General features: G+C 42.9%; 1 protein-coding gene across 1 annotated transcript; it reads right to left on the bottom strand.

The window, feature by feature from the left end:
- Positions 1–4,493: 4,493 nt before the first annotated feature.
- RAB18 (RAB18, member RAS oncogene family) lies at positions 4,494–17,115 on the bottom strand. The gene is made up of 7 exons (XM_081882737.1): positions 16,956–17,115; positions 13,485–13,540; positions 11,034–11,095; positions 9,283–9,355; positions 7,385–7,503; positions 7,237–7,303; positions 4,494–5,890 (listed from the first exon to the last, which is right to left on the bottom strand). The coding sequence occupies exons 1-7, from the start codon at positions 17,021–17,023 to the stop codon at positions 5,718–5,720; spliced, it is 618 nt and encodes a 205-aa protein (XP_081738863.1). The 5' UTR covers positions 17,024–17,115; the 3' UTR covers positions 4,494–5,717.
- Between the last annotated feature and the right edge of the window lie 422 nt (positions 17,116–17,537).

The following is a 17,537-nucleotide window of genomic DNA, read 5'->3' as shown; positions in this document are numbered from 1 at the left end:
TTCAGGTCTACTTTGTCAGATGAATGCAGTAAAAGCTCAGTTGGCAGGTATATAAAGGAGAACATTGTATGGTAGGGACTGACCGGCAAAAATTACAATCGTGATCGGTAGAGCTTAAATGTATGTTAAATAGGCACACTTCTTTGTAGCAGATTGGAGATTATTTACTTAGAGTTACAGAGAGTATTTATTAATACCTGTAGTGGGGCAGGGAAGCATTAGCAAGAAACAGTCACAGATAGCACAAATAGCCTGATGTCAGTCAGCTAATTAATCCAGGTACCGTGATCAAAATCCTGTGTCTCATGAAGTGCTATGTGAGAAGATGGACACTCCCCATGTCAGTCTATGAACAGGCTTACTGTACCTGAAAAACCTTGTTGGGCCTCCAATCAGCTCTCCGGTTTTTGTTCCGCAGCAAATGGGAAAAGAGCACCAGTGGAAGTCTCTACAGTTTCTGCAGATAATGATCTAGAAGGCATATTATTGTTTTGAGTATGGTTGATTGCATTTGCATTTTGTGGATTTCAAGTTTGAAACTGCACAGAGGACCCAGTTGGCTGTGCAGCATAGAAATGCCTAGATAAATAGCAGGACTCCAGATCATCTTTCTGCATGTTGCTGCATGAAATGAGTAACTTCTCAAGTGGCGGTGGGTGATGTGCAAGCGGCTTGTTTGTGCAAAGTTCTGCATGTGGCACCAGCATGCGCAGAGGCCTCAGCTTAGGGCACCGCAGATGGATATTAGTACAAGCAGGCTGAAAAGGGCAGTTGCCACACGATCGTAAAAATAAACCCTGACAATGGATCAGTTCATTTCTGGCGTAGCACGCAATGAGTTCTGCAGCTGCAATTCTGTCTTGCCCTCGCTGCTTCCTAGAGATGAGCCATAGTTCAATGGAGGACCATACTCCTACCACAGAAAAGGTCCCGGGTTCAGTGGTGTCGTGGGGGGGGGGGCAGAGGGGCAGTCGCCCCAGGCACAGTTTTGGGGGCTGGATTTTGCTTCTTACACAGCCCTGGCAACCCCACACTGCATTGTGAGGCTGGGATCAGAGAGTCCTATCACAGCCTCTCAAAGCCACGTGGGGCTGCCCAGGCAACTTGAATGCAAGTGTGAGTTCTTTTTTATTCCAATGCATTTCAATAGAATGCACAGGGGCTTAATTGGGGGGGGGGAGAAAATGGACAATAACCCCCCAAATGGTTGGTAAAGGGGGGAAAGCACACCCCTGCCAAGGACATTGTGGGGAGGGCAAAAGGCTCCTTGGAAAGCTTTCCCTCCTCACCAGCTTTGTGGGCTGCCATCCATCATTATCCCTATACATTCCTAGGGAGACTAGGTCTTGTTGGAATGCATTGGAGGGGAAAAATAAGGGCAGGGCAAGCTGCAGCCCCAAATAGATTGGTGGGTTGAAGAAGCCACCACTACCATCCTGGGGAAACAGGGCTCTTGATGGGGTGTAGGAATCAGTGGCGTAGCGTGGGTTGTCAGCACCCGGGGCAAGGCAAGTAATTTGCGCCCCCTAACCCGTGGATTTTAGTAGGGGCAGAGAGCTGTGAGTGCAAGTGCGCCCCCCCCCCAATGTTGCACCCGGTGCGGCCGGCCCCCCCTGCACCCTCCACGCTACGCCACTGGTAGGAATTGCCCACCAAACAGCTTTCTTCCCAAAAACAGATATGCCAAAAAACAAACCCAACCTTTTCATGCTGTACTAAATGCTAGTCAATTTTTAAGGAGGGAAATTGCAAAATAACTGTAAATCAAAAGAGGAAAACCCAGTGCTCTTTGCTTGTAAATAATATGCAATAGATTTGCATGATGCACACATGCACCTTTGCCAAGACTGTGAACGCCACCATTAACAGTGCTGTATCTAGAGCCTCAGGTGGCTGGAGAGGTCTGGGCAGCTGAGCAGTTCCTGCTCTCATCACTTTTTCCTACTATTTCAACTTAGGCATGGAACCTTTCACCAACCATGCTAAGCATTGCACTAATGCTAATTACTTACATGTGGCTGATAATGTATTTTTAGCAACCATTCTAATGTGGTTTCAACTATATAGTGTTGACAAGACTATAATCTTGAGGGGAAGGGAAGTTGTTCAAATTAGGAGGGCAGATTTTCCTGTCAGATGCAAGATAAAAATGGCACAAAATAAGTGGAAGTCCTCTTCAAATTAGAATTTAAAATAAATGTGTGTGGTGTTTTCTTTTTAAAAAATCTAGTAATTCAACTCCACATCTGCCAGAGAAATTAAGAGTTGCCTGTTTTCCTCTAAATGCATTTCCGTGTGGGGCCAAGTTATGTTTTCCCCTAATGTATTTTCATATCGATTGGTAGTTTCTGCTCCAACGGAAAAGAGCAAGCTACAATAACTGTTGATGAATTATGAACTTTTGAACTCTGACAACAAAACTAAAACCCAAAAAGCTTGAACATATTTATGTGACTGACTTGTAGGTCCCCATAGTCTTTCTCTCGGGAGAGCACAATGCTATATAGCTCAGCGTTTCCAATTTGTCTGCCTTAAAGGGAGTCCTTTTTACACAGCGCTTCAGGCCACTGAGTTCCTACACTACAGAAAAAGGATTATGGGATATTTTCTAGAGCACTCTGTTTGGCAGGGCAACAACCAGCTGCTTGACAGCTTCTCATAAACTGAGGACATATCCTAGAAGATGCCCACAGAAAATGATTTTTTTCAGACTATTGTCCACCAAAAAAAGATTGCCCAGGTAACTATTGACTGGTCAGCTTGACATCAATAACAGGAAAGGCCCTAGAACAAATAAACGGTCAATCTGTGAGCACTTAGAAAGCACGCTATGATTACTAAGACCCAGCATAGGTCAGATGATTTTTTTTTTTGAGTTACAAGCTTGCTGGATCAGGGAGATGCTGTGAACATAGTATATCAGGATTTCAGTAATGTTTTTGACAAAGTCCCCAATGGTATTCTTGCAGAAAAGCTGGTACAATGTGGGCTGGATGAGGTAATGGTGAGATGGATTTGTAGCTGGTTGACTGACCGAACCCCAAGAGTGCTCACTAATGGTTCCTCATCATCCTGGGGAAAAGGGGGGCAAGTGGGGTGTCCCAGGGTTCTGTCCTGGGGCTATTGTGCGTGGTGCTGCAGCAAAAAAGAAAAATACCTTATTTTTCGCTCTATAAGACGCACCAGACCACAAGACGCACCTAGTTTTTGGAGGAGGAAAACAAGCAAAAAAAATGTTCTGAATCTCAGAAGCCAGAACAGCAAGAGGGATCGCTGCGCAGTGAAAGCAGCAATCCCTCTTGCTGTTCTGGCTTCTGGGATAGCTGTGCAGCCTGCATTCGCTCCATAAGACGCACACACATTTCCCCTTACTTTTTAGGAGGGGAAAAGTGAGTCTTATAGAGCAAAAAATACGGTAAATGCTATTCTAGGCTACATCAACAGAAGTAGCATGTCCCAAACAAGGAAAGTAATAGTACCACTCTATTCTGCCTTAGCAACACCTGGAGTACTGTGTCTGGTTCTGGACACAATTTAGAAAGATACTGAAAGGCTGGAATGTGTGAGAGGTGACAATATGATCAAGAGTCTGAAAACTAAGCCTTATGAGGAATGGTTGAGAGAATTGGATAAGTGCCAAAAGTAAACTACTGATGCAGCTGCTACTTGATCCAGTTTCATCAACTGGAAAAGCCATTGCAGTAAGTGCAATACCAAAACATATCCACAAAGGGATAAGCTGTGTGATACAAGCTGAAAATTTGTGACCCAACTATTACTTGCCTAGCACTTCCTTTGATGTGGAAAAGTCAAATCTTGGCACCTTGTTTCTGTTCCACGTTGCCTTAGTAAAACATGGGGATCAAAAAAAGTTTAACTTTGGGAAAAGCTAGAAGAAATTCAAAATGAGGTACTTTTGGGTGCTTGCAAGTTTCATGTTACAGCATGGCCTCCAAAAAAAGATGTGCACGGACAACTCCTCTTATCTTTGCAAATACAACAACTGGTTCAGTTAATCAGTTCAGCCTCCATCCCAAGTGAAATGCAAAGGTTCCTTTGGTTATTGAAGAACAGGAATACGGAGAACAAGACACCACACAAAACTTAAGCACATATCCTATGATAAAAAGATGGCAGATGCTTTTCAATCTTTATTCTGTAGTTAGGAACACACCTCTCTGCAATAATATATGATTCTCTCCCATCTATTCAAGAGGCATTTTGCCATCTTTACACTGGGCAATAAGCAGTTCAGCAAATGTGCCATATATTAAAATGGCGGCATACATCTGAAAACTGTTCATTTAGCCTAAGGAGTGTGAACCTTTACTTACAATGTTTGGCTATAGAACTTCAAAACTCTAATAGTTTCCCAACAAGTGTAGAAAGTCGAAATTAAAGGTTTAAGTAAAATGTATTTAAAGTGACAACAGCTGATATACTTGGTGAAAGACCAGATGGTGTGCAGCCCATAAGTGTACAAAAAAGCAACATTATAAAGGTATTTCAGTTTACTGTATATATTTACAGGAAATTGCACAGTAGCTCATACTGCGAAATATCAGTACCCCACAGTATTTTAAGTCATTAGTGTTGTCTATTACAGGTTCAATAGTCCAAGAGATCTTCAATTGTGTCTTACAAAATTCACCTGTACATGAGGAAGATGTTACAAAAAAGTGAATACTGTGAAAAAAATTTATTAGTCTATACAAGTTCTCTGAAACGAGCAATTCATTGGCTGTTTGTTACAGCAAATTCCAATGAAATAGCACATGCCTTACACATACACACCCAGAAGACAGAGCTTTTAAACATTATTTAAGCTTCAGAACCAACAGCCACAAGTTGAGCAGTCATCTGGTTCAGACCATTCAAATTACATATGAGCAACAGTTTTGAGTTACTGAAATTAAATTACATTGCTAACATTTAGAAAGAAGCATTCAAAGCTTGGCAAAGTTATTCACAATGAGACTCCATTAAGCCTGTAACCTAAAGAAAAAAATTCTCCTGCAGGTCCATAGCACACTACATCATAAATGCCATGGTGCAAGAGTGCCACACACACACACACACACATTCAGGATTAAAAAAAAAAATCCAATTAGACAATCATAGTATTCACTGAAGTGAAAAAATTTAAAATCTCCTCTTTTCACCCAACCCCCACCAAAAGTAATTTGCACCTCTTTCAAGATCACAGATTTTAACTGGGATTAGTTACAAGCTAGAAAAAGTGTTGCTTAAAGCTAAAAAGGGATTGTATATCCATGCTGTTAAACTGGTAAGAAAAGGCCTTTGCCAATAAAATTGTGCAAATTTTACATGTATCGACTTGTACCATTTGAGATTTGTGTGCCTCAAACAGTGCCATAGTTGAGTTAAAGACCCGAGTTAAACATAATGAAGCCAACATGTGTTTGAAATATTTCCCCAAAGTAATTCCATGATAATTATGAAATTTGAGTGTCTTTGTTCCTGCAACAAGTTCTTATGCTACATATAAAAAGAACCTATACGTTTCAAATTAGGCATGCTAACCATAACACTTCTCAACTGGAAAAGCTGCAGAGCACATTTTCCTAGAAAAATGTTCACTGCCGTGATACACAAATATGTGCAAACCGCAAGGTCCCTAAAATAGCAGATGTAAATTTATGTACAGAGGACACCACTATCCATTTAAATACACCAAAGAATAAGTCTTCCGGAGTTTATAACACAGAACAGTAGCCACCGCAGCCGCCTCGATAGCCCTCTTCATTGTTTGACAACTTTACACCTCTGTTTTGGCTCTCACTTTCCCACAGTCCTGGAGTCTGTATGATTTTCTCAACAAGCTCCTCAAAGGCACACTGTACACCATCACATGTTTTTGCACTTGCCTCTGCGGGGGGGAAGAAGAGATGAAATGTTAAGACGTGTCACTGTGTGTTGTCCCAACTTCCTCTTCCATGGGTGCACCATTAAGCAGACAGCACCATGGCTCTGTCATTTGCACACCAATGTAGGTGCAAAATTCTTGAAGACTTAGCTTAGTGAAACTGATAGTTTGGAAAAAGGCTTTTGCATCACAGCAAGTAAAGAATATTGAGTTTCTCATCCCCAAGATTTGTGTTTCGTGACGATTTCATCAAACGGTACACACGAACACACTGTGTCAAGCTGTAAGTGAACAAACATGGTCTCAGGCCTTCTCAGGGAGAGACAGATTGCTAACTGAAGTCATGTCAGAAGAAAGGAGGATGTCAGTGCCTGGAGGAGACGACAGCAGCAGCAGCAATACCTGTTCTGCTGAAAAGCACACCAAAACCCCCACAGGAGCTACTGGCAGAATCTGGCACCTTCCTCTTTGAAACTGCATCCTCAGGGAAGAGGGATGCAGAGAGAGAAGCAGATTTATCTTTACCTCTCTTAGCAAAAGAGGTGCATGAAATGGGAGACTCTTGAAATCAAGCTAGAAGGTAATGTAAAGGTGCAAAGGTAAAGTGACCCCTGACCGTTAGGTCCAGTTGCGGAAACTCTGGGACTGCGGCACATCTCGCTTTACTGGCCAAGGGAGCCGGCGTACAGCTTCCGGGTCATGTGGCCAGCATAACCAAGCTGCTTCTGGCGAACCAGAGCAGTGCATGGAAACACCGTTTACCTTCCCACTGGGGTGGTACCTATTTATCTACTTGCACTGGCATGCTTTTGAACTGCTAGGTTGGAAGAATCTGGGACTGAGCAACAGGAGCTCACCCCGTCACGGGGATTTGAACCGCTGACCTTCCGATCGGCAAGCCCTAGGCTCAGTGGTTTAGACCACAGCGCCACCCACGTCCCTGCAGAAGGTAATGTAACAGTATTTAAATCAAGGCAACTGCAACCATTTCACCACCTTTGCCCATTAATGGGACCCACGAGATATTCCTCTGCGCAATTCATTGAAATAAAAGGACATCAACAGACCCTGGTGGATGGTACTCATGGCATCCAAACAAGAACCAATGTGACATCAGCTGTACAGCTGTCATATTTCATAGCCTACATAAAGTAACAATGCAGTGGCATATACTTTGCAAATTTAGTTCCACAACTTTACTTAGCTTACATTAATCCTGCTGTTGTAAAATACAGCTTAATTCTCCAAAACATACACCACCACAACCCTAGCCATTATTTCTTGTCGTACAACAAATGCAGCTAAACAGAACATTCCACCACACTTTGCATTCCTTTTTAAGGACTTACCTATGAACAACATGGAATGTTTTCGGGCAAACTTGAGACCCTCATTTCTGTCAACTTCTCTGTTTTCCTACAACAAGCAGAACTGTCAGACACTTATAAAAAAAAGCTTATGAATCACAGGGGGGAAATGTATTTCAGGGCTACTCACCTTATCGATTTTGTTTCCTACTAACATTTTAACTATATCATTTCTTGTGCAGTATGTTTCTAGTTCAGTTAGCCAGTTGTCTAGTTTAGCAAAAGTGTCTCTTCTTGTGACATCATAAACTGAAATCAAGAATTAATAGCAGTCAGTGATGCATGTATTTCAAGGTTAAGAACGAAACAAACATTTCACCTTCCAATTTATAACCCTTTCTCTTGCCCAATTAGTTGCAGCACTGCAAAACTCACTCACCTACCTACCCACCCACCCCACCATAGCACCGAGAAAGGGCTCTGGAGAATGCCTGATCTGCAGGTGGGACCAATCCTCCACCTATCCCATGCCACCTCAGGGAAGGGGCTTGCCTAGTGAGATGGCCAGCCTTGAATTTAGTTATGACAACAAAGTTTAGAAACTAGACAGAGCCATGATACCAGTAAATGACTTATTGATCTGTGGCTCTTCCCTTATTACCTCCGAGTCCTCTTCTGCAATCAGCCACTGTAATCCTTGCTACTGACTTTCAGCTGTCACCTGAAGACCTTTTTATGCCAACAGGCCTATGTAGTTACTCAAACTTTTTTTTTTTATTGCCTGGTCTTCTTAATGATTATTTTCTATTGTTTCATGGTATTTTATTGTATATGTTGTTGTACAACACCTTGGCATTTTACATGAATTTGTTGTATCCAAATATTTTTATTAATAACAATACAATAGAACCAGAAGTCCATTTTGCAAGGTTGAGACTCCTCTGAATTGCCAGCCGTTGACTGATCAAAGCTAAGTGGCTGCTGACAACTCGACATCTGCTTAATCTCTTATAAGAGACTCAGCCCAGGTAATGTATTTAGACAAAGAAGTCTGACTGGATGGCTCCGGCCTCCAATCCAGGTAGTTATCTCACTGAGAACCTAACTGCATTATTCCTCATTGAAAAGCCAACACAATTGCAATATTGTTTACAAAAGGTTTCAGTAGCTGTAGATCAGGGAGGCACAAAAGCTTTCTCTGTGATTTGAGGTATATTGGCATTGGTGATTTGAGGTATATTACTCCCCCCTAAATTATGTTGATTGAGGGGAGTGGATTTTGTGTGGGTGGGGTGCAAGCTCCGTTCAGTTCTGGTACTCAACACAACTTCATGGGCTCAGAATTGTTTAATTATAGACATGTCTTCTTTTGAATCTGGCTCCAGTTGGTGGATCTCAGGGTACTATTAAAACACAATGCTTTAAGTCTGCTCACCCCTGGGGTAGATAATGAAGCAAAGATGGAGGAACCTATTAAAATGTACTACTACAGCAAGTTGGAGATGGTTCCCAAGCAAGCACCTCAAGGATTACCTGGAGGAATGTTCCTTCGTTTTCTATGAAAGAGCTAACTCTGCTCAGAAATGCACTGTAGTTTCCCTTTCTCCCCTTTCTTATTAAGTGAAGTAGATGCCTGTGTCATCAGATTGAGCAGATAGCAGTTCGAGGATGTGTAACCCTCAGCCTGTCAGTCATGTGCCTGCTCAAAATTCCTTCCCCACTTGCTTTACATGTGAGCACACACAGGGAGAAATTCAAGAGCCTGTATCTTGTCCCCTGGGAGAAAAGCAGCTGGGGAGGGGAACTGGAGCACAGTGGCTGGAGAAAAAATCACCCTGCACTCAATCTGAAAAAAAAAACCACCTGCAGCTTCTTCACCCAGTAATATAAAGCCTGCAGACAGAGAAGGAAGAGTAACAGCAAGAGCTACCTACAGAACTCCACCCTCCAGTAATTCCCACAGTTCTTATTTCTAACTTGCCACCCATTTGCCTGTGTAATGGTAAAATTACAGTGAGGCCAAGAGTTTCAGTATCATGCCCTATAGCAGAAAATGTACAGATAAGCAGTAGCCAGCTGCATGCTTACCTAATATAACACCCTGTGCTCCTCTGTAATAGCTGGGTGTTAACGTTCTGAACCGTTCCTGGCCTGCAGTGTCCTAAAAAATTCAGACAATTTTGAGAACTGATTTGACATAGTTAAACAGATTTTTCCTGAAACTCCCACAACAGGCAGCATGCATCCTGATATTTTGTATTTTCACCTAGAAAGAACTTTCTGATTTGCATCTTCAAGACTGAAAACCTTTTCATGCCAAAGCTTAACAGGATACACTTCCTGGATTCTACAAAGGTATCATGTGCAGAGTACAGCAAGTCTTTACTATGTGAAAGCCTATGGCAATAGACATACAATTCTATTTGCCCATTACAAACAAATATGAACAAAGTTCCTCCTTCCATGTGCTATAGACCTCATCTAGCCATTTCTTCTTCTATAGCAGGGTTTCCCAAGGTGGTCAATATTGATCCTCCTGAGGGCAGTAGAACTGTGCAGAGGACAAATAAAGACTAAAGGATTGAAAGGGGGTTAAAAAGGGCCTGGAGTAGGAAAGAATTTTATGAGGCACAGTACAAAAAAAAAAATTAATAGGAACTATGAGCCAAAGGAGCATGTACACTGTGCACTTCCCTTGCCAATAAGGAACCTCTGCTGTTGGTATTTCCAACATCATGCATGGCTAAAGCTGGATTCAGCCATGTTTGTGCTCTTCTGAACAAATAAACAGGCTGAATGTCAAACAATGCTGTGACTTAAATCTCAAATCCACAAACTTACAGCCCAATATTCAAAAGCCCAATCATCTCATTAGAGAAGATAAAAAGAATAGTATTGTTTCACTACTTTTAACTTCCTTATTTTACTTTTAAGAGTCACAATTATTGAAATGATTAATAAATAACTGATTAATAAATGTTGATTATATACCGATATTTATTTTATTGCATATACTTTTCTTAGAATTTGAGTTGGGTTGAGATGTACCTTGGTCCTGCAGCTGTTAAGTAGGTTTGAACTTCCCATGCATCAGCTGATTGATTGGGAGTTCAAAGCTGCTTGATTTGTGCATGTGAGCTAGTTCCCCCCATGGCAGGGCTGTGACATATCACCAGCTAAACATTGTGATATCCCTATATACCAATGTCTGAAATAAGGATGTAACTATTTGGAGGTGATGGGGCAATTGTCTTGGCAACTGCTACTACTTAGGCTTCTAAAACTGATACATTTTCACTTACCTTTAGCATATTGTTACAACTCTTATTTTATAATACAGAGCAACAGGGGTAGCAGGAATCATGAGAGAAGCGATGACCGGCTTCATGGTTTTTCCCACATCACAATTTTTTACATAGCACATGGACACATTGTGATTTGCCATGTCAAATATTATGAAACCGTTACTACAATGTGCACTTCAAACCTATTTTGTACGATGTATCACTAAATCACCCAGCCCTACCCTGTGGGGAACTTGCGTGCTGAAGTACCTGAACCCTGCAGAAGTTTTCAATATGCAGATTCACTTTCCCGACAGCAATGTTTTATTGAACTGTAGCCTACTGACCAGTTGCTCAGCACAAAAGGTACACTGTTGCTTGCCAGGACTGGCTTTGATAACACTGGAAAAAATCTTCAGGTATCAATATTGTTTTGCTGTAAGCCACATTGGCAATGGCCCATTGTGGAAAAGCAACATATGAGTAACATCAATTAATCAGTCAATCCATACATCATTCAATAATGCAAGCTTCACATGCGTTATTAGGACTTACCCAGATTGCTAGTTTAGCCTTGTTTCCATCAACAGATATTGTTTTCACTTTGAAGTCAACACCTACAAGAGAAGAATACTTAATGCTCTCTCCAGAAAAGGACAGAAGTTAAAACAGAAAACATACCAGATATTGTGGGCTACAACTCCCATCAGCCCCAGCCAGCATGGCTAATATTCAGGGATGATAGGAATCATACTAATTCTGGCTCTTTCTGAATCATTATTCTATCTGCACCTAATATTCTAGCACAATAATTTGGAGATAGACAAATATTCCGTGTGTTTATGACTTGTTATGCTTTCAGATGAACTGCAAGATTGCAACATGTGGCAAGATATAGGTGAAAAAAGCAGCAAGTTTTAATTAGCTCTATGTTTTGCTATTAAATAAAGCTCAAAAGCAAACCAACACAAAGAACATTAAATGTTGGAAGGCAAACTACTGCAGAGAACCAAGCGACCCATTTTACACAAGGTCATAACTTCTATATAAACATCAATTTCACATGGGAAAACAATCTTGCGTATAATTTGCCACATGCAACACAGTCAAGAAAGCAAGTGTACATTTTCATGAACCCTACATCATATAAAACTGGTTCCAATACCGAAGTAACCTTTGTGTAACAAATGCTGTAATTAGCTGCCCAGAAAATGTATCTATGGTGACTTCCATAATAAACTACCCATCTCTGCATTGCTTGGCTGGCCGAAGTCATTCACAAAACAGAGGCAGCAAAAGAATGATAGATATACCTCTGTTCATTTTGCTATTTGTTTTGAGATAGAAATGTAAGAGGGCCCATAATGTCATCACACAACTCAAGGAAGGGACAATCAGCTTCAGCAGCATCTAATAATGATAACTGTGGTGGTGGTGGTAATAATTTTATTATTTGTACTCAACCCATCTGACTGGTTTGCCCCAGCCACTCTGGAAGGCTTCCAATAGATAAAAAAATAAAACCACAAACATTAAAAACTTCCCTGTCTTCTAGAAGTTGTATAGTTATTTATCTCCTTGACATCTGATGGGACGGTGCTCTACAGGGCAAGTGCCACTACTGAGAAGGCCCTCTGTCTGGTTCCCTGTAACCTCACTTCTCACAATGAGGGAACTGCCAGAAGGTCTTCGGGGCTGGATCTCAGTGTCTGGGCTGAACAATGGGGATGGAGATGCTCTTTCAGGTATACAGGGCCAAGGGCATTTAGGGCTTTAAAGGTCAGCACCAACACTTTGAACTGTGCTCTGGGAGTCAATGTAGATCCTTTAGGACCAGTGTTATATGGTTATATTGTCTTGCAGTCAAGACAACCATCCAGAATGAATGAGGAAGGTTTGTGCCTGCTCTGCAACCAAATTTATGTACTCAATAGCTCTTTTCACAAAGAGGTTCACTTCTGGAGTAAAAAGTCCCCGGTAGACAAATGTAAGCTCTCTACTTGTTTACATGTGATTTTCATTAAATTTGAATCTGCTATTTCTCACCAAAATCTTATGTGGCAGCTGTGGCAACTCCTGCTGATCATGACAAATTCCACCAGCGTCATATTTCTCCCTTACAGAATCCTCTCCAACAGCCCCGCCTTGTAAATTTCAAATGCTATAGTTCCATGCTTTATCCTTTGATCTATTTGACCTCATCACTGCTGAACTATGCAGGCCTCACAATTCAAAGCTATTAACATCTTCTCCCAAACAAACCAAAATGCTAAATATAGCCATGATCTTTGTACAGTCTTAGCAACATATGCAGAATACATGAACACAAAAAACAGAGACCATTACATTGTTTCTGTAGAAATGCCCACTTTAAAATGCTAAATGCTTAAAAGACAGTATCAATTTTGACAAGGAGAAGGATTAAGAAGTTCAACTCCTCCTGAAACGTTTTTAAGACAAGTTGCAGATAGCAAAGCATGTGCTTTTACTATTTGTAGACTTCCAAACCAAGTAGTGTCTCCACTTGACATACTTCAAATTCCTACCATCACTCACTCATACAGGGCTTATGTCAAAATCTGACTTAACTATGAAGTGTTTCACAGGTTCAGCCAATTTATAATATTTGATATCACTATATTTGATCCTTGCAGTTTTCAAATTACTAGCAGCTATTTTGTTCTGCATATGCAGAATCTGACTTGTCAGAATCTAACCCGTCATCAAATTCAGACATAGCTGCAATGCTGACAAAAAGGTGAGTAAACTACACTGTCAGCTTCCTTATGTTTCCCTTTTACAATGGGGCCATGGTCGGGGTGAGAGGTGTCTAAACCTCCAATTTAAGCAAATTTCTTACAGCAAATGTCGCCTGGTTTTTGTGCCAGTGCTGCGGCTTTTCCTTATTAGGGATCAACTTTCTCCATTGCAGTGTCTCCACTTTTAACAGCATTACTATCAAATAGTCTGAATTTGATCTAAATAACAGAGGCATCACAAACTTACCAATTGTTGCTGCAAGTTCTGGATCAAATGTATCATCGGTAAACCGTAACAGAAGGCTGCACAAAGGAGAAGGGCATTTGATGGAGAAAGGAGGAGAAAATGAGCACTGCAATAATTATATTTCAGAGATATAACTATCCAACCAGAGACATTTGTAACAGATCTCAGATTTGCGTTGCCAAGTAACATGATTGTAACAGAACATTCACCCTCTCCCCTACCAGATTTCAATTTTTTTTAGGACAGTCAACTCTCCCTCCTCCAGAAAATAAGCTTATCCTCTTTTAACATTAACTCTTGTGCAAGCAAACCTGCAGCTCTATTGAGAAAGACTGGCCAAGACAGTGCCACAGAGTTCCATTCTAGACTTCTTGAACTCACTAGGGTATGTTAGGGCTGCCATATTCCAAAAAGGAAATTTGCCAAAATCTACACTGCTGATACTGCACAGCAGTAGAAGAATGTTAAAATGTTGAGATAGCAACATCAGGAGATACCCATTGGACTTGTGAATGTGCTATGTAATACTGAGTGGTTAGAAGTTAGCTGCAAAGAAAGGCTCTGTTTGAAAACTGAACGACAAATCCCTCTTCTAGGGCTAGGGAACCTCTGGCTTTCAAGATGTTGTTGAACTGCAACTCCCACCATCCCTAGTCAGGGTGGCTGGAGGACCAAAGGTTCACCATGTGGTCACGGTTCTGCTGTAAGGATTACTATATTGTATGTGTTTACACACACAGCACACCACACAAAATATGCTAAATAAGTGACAAGCAGTGTTAGAAACAATGAAAGCTAGGCGCTAAATGGCACCTTAAACCTATGTTATGGGTGCAACAACGGAATATCTAGGCACACTTTTTAAATAAGAATACAAAGCTGAAAATGATTGAACTGCAGTTTAAATATGTTCATTTTTCATATGGTCTAGTCCTTCCCCTGCCCACCCCCCCAATATTCTTAAGAGGGTCTCTTCTCCAGTCTTTAGAAAGTAGCTGGAAGTGGGAAGGCAGAAAAGGGTCCTCCTTTCCTTCCACTTTGCAGTTTCAATCTAAAATCTTGGGCGCAGGACTGCACCCAGAGCTCAGAAGCTGCTTGAACCAATGAAATTCCTTGTCACAAGATGCACCTAGAACAATAGGAGTTTTGAACACTGGTGACAAGGTTACACCTACAAGTCTGCTAAAGTCTATCACACCTACTGAAATTCTACTTAAACATGAAACTCTTTTACACTGCTGATGGAAAATGTCCAGGGTCCAACAGTAGCAGAATTCAGGTCTCTGGAAGGTATCACTCTTTCTAAATAACTAGAGTATCAAGTTCTCTCACCAAGAACAGTTCACTCAAAAGCATGTATATGACACTGGACTGTGCGCATAAAAATGCACCACTCTTCCCTCTCCTCCTCCCCTGACAGTCCTTCATCTGCAGTCCTACTGGAAACCAAAGGTCTGTGAAAGGATCTCAACTGTATAGCTAACACAACATCAAACTACTTTCCAAAGTGCAAGAATTCCAGAGGCTTAATTGTTAGTTTGGAACCAAAAAACAAGTTGATAGCTCTCCTTACAGCGGATTACAGGTAAGCAGCCTGCTGTAATAAAGTGAAGCTTTCTGAGGTCACATACTTGGAGATGACCTAATCCAGAAGAAATCTAAAGTCTTGGCTGCCAGCACTGAGTCCTTGCAACATCTTACAGAGTCATGTACAAGGGGGTGGGGCACTGACTCTGCACTTTATACACACATCCTCCACAAATTTGTTAGCCTCTTCAATTTTGTAAATTCAAAATAGCAGACTTGGTTACTAAATATATTGGTGTAACATATACAAGAACACTGGCTTCAAATAACATGAAGCATTATTGATGGTGCTGCCATGGAGTCAAACACCAAACTGATGGGTAGAAACAAATGTCTGCCATTTATACAGACATGATATATGTGAAAAAGTTGTGTAAGTGGTTTAAAGGTCATGAATTAGTCTTTCAATATAGGCTGTTTCTTCTGCATACTTTCCTTTGTATCCTAAAGGATGTCCAAACAATGTACGAGTTCACATGATGAATAAATTGATTATCAATTTATGACACAGACACAGCACAATGGGCTGTACTTCACAACCCAGCAATAGTAGGACAGGGATTATGTGGAATCTAGCTAGTAATTGTGAGAGAGACACTGTAGACAAGGCAAAGGTTATTGTGATTGAGAAATGAGAAGGAGCCCAGATATGAACAGAAGCTCAGCAAGACACAGATAGACAAAGGAGGCCCTTTGGAACAATGGGCTAGAATATTTATTTATTCATGACAGCAAACACCACTAGGGAGGGAATGCAGATCCTTAAACAACTTCATATCTAGGTACTTGGAGTATCTCTCTAAAAGTGGGACTCACGAGGAGCGCCTGCTTGACAGACTTTAGTCTGTTCTCCACAAACATCTGCTGTCCCAATTTCAGTTGCTGTGCATTATGTGGAAACATGGGAAGGGCCCTATGCTCCATGGTGAAACACCCTTTCACCTTCCAAAAGGCATGCCTTGCACCAACTCTAAACTGATTCCAGAACCAGGTCAAGTCCTGGTTATATTCCCTCAGGCATTTGTTGCCTAACACTGCAGTTTGTTTATTTTAAGAGTGGCATCTACTTATCGTTTTTGGGCCATTTTGAGTTACTGTTTTATAAACGAGCTACATTTCACAGCAAGGCCAAACAGCACCAGGTAGGGCTATAAACATTTTAACGAGAGAGGAAAAAGACCATTTGAATCCTGATTTCTCCAATATAAACCCAGGTTACCAACTCTTACTTCGACGTGTGATCCTACCCGTTGGCTCCTCACCTAGCAAGCCTGACAGGGCCCTACTCTCCCCAGACACGTTGCAAAGGCAAAGTTCAGAGAAGGGGCGAAGAAACCTTCTCGTGGTTGCCCAAGAACCAGATGCAATGGCTGCGAGGTAAGGCGCTGAGCCCCGGGATGTTGTTCCAGAACCAAAAGGCTCCAATAATCAAGCAACAGGCCGGCGTGTGGAGGAAACCGAGCCTCTGTGCATATGCAGAAGGCGTCGCCCTGATCTGCGGAGACAACAAGCCAGAGGGGGAGCTTTGGCCGCAGCCAAGGGAGGGGGCGCCCCCAGGGACGAATGGCCCAAGTCCAGTCCAGCTGGAGCCCCGGCACTCGCCCCTCCCTCCTCCTCAGGAGTAAAGGCCTGAATCCGGCCAAGGCTTCCTCGGGAGTAAACCCCATCCAAGTCCATAGGCAACAGCCCCTAATGAGCAAGGGGGGCAGTTGCAGTGGGAGGGGGGTCTTGGCCCCCTGCCCCTCCCCGGCGACAAGGGGGGCGGAAGCGCCCTCAGGCCTGAGGGGGGCTGCTGGGGGGCGTCTGCCCGGCAAGGCCTACTCGGGGTGGGGCAGGGAAGGAAAGGCGAGGCCGCAGCCGAGGCCTAGCCGGCAGGAGCCTCACCTAGACTTGCCGACGCCGCTCTCTCCGATGATGAGGATCTTCAGCGTGGTCAAAATATCCTCGTCCATCCCGACAACCGGAGGCCTCTGGCCCGACCGACCCAGCTCCTCGGTCCCTGCTACGCAGACTGCCACGTCTTCTGCGCATGCGCCCACCCCACCCCTCTCCGACTCGCCCTTATCCGCCTTCCCCAGGCGCCGCCTTTGTGCGCTTGCGCGCGGAAGGGACCTTCCGCATCCCAGCTCTTGGCTCCGCCCCTCAGCAGGTGATGGTGTGGTGCGTCGCGCGAGCCGGTCGGCTCCTGAGGCGCAGGCGCGACGCCCGCGCTGTTTCCTCGCCGGTGTGACGAGCTTCGGAATAAGCCTTCAAAGCGCAGCGGCTGGTAGAAGGAGGCGTCCGTAGGAGAGCTCGCCGGGAGCACGGGGAGGAAGCTGCATGGCGCCGAGCGTGACTTGGCCCAGGCTCCCCAGGGTTTCAGAGAACAAGAGCCTTTCTTCCCTGGCAGCACCTGGAGGCGACACGGCTTGGAAAGCGCCGAGTCCGCTTAAAACGCATTTCAGAGGCTGCGCTGCGTGTTGTCAT

This window comes from Podarcis melisellensis, assembly GCF_964234715.1.
Source record: "Podarcis melisellensis genome assembly, chromosome: 12".
In the NCBI taxonomy this organism is placed as follows: domain Eukaryota; kingdom Metazoa; phylum Chordata; class Lepidosauria; order Squamata; family Lacertidae; genus Podarcis; species Podarcis melisellensis.
This window is presented reverse-complemented; position numbering and strand designations above follow the sequence as displayed.

Coding starts and splice junctions, on each gene's coding strand:
- RAB18 (XM_081882737.1), bottom strand. CDS start 17,023: ATGGACGAGGATATTTTGACCACGCTGAAGATCCTCATCATCGGAGAG. Junction 9,356..11,033: donor AGGCTAAACTAGCAATCTGG/GTAAGTCCTAAT, acceptor TGAATTTTTTAG/GACACTGCAGGCCAGGAACG. Junction 7,304..7,384: donor TAGGAAACAAAATCGATAAG/GTGAGTAGCCCT, acceptor TGCTTGTTGTAG/GAAAACAGAGAAGTTGACAG.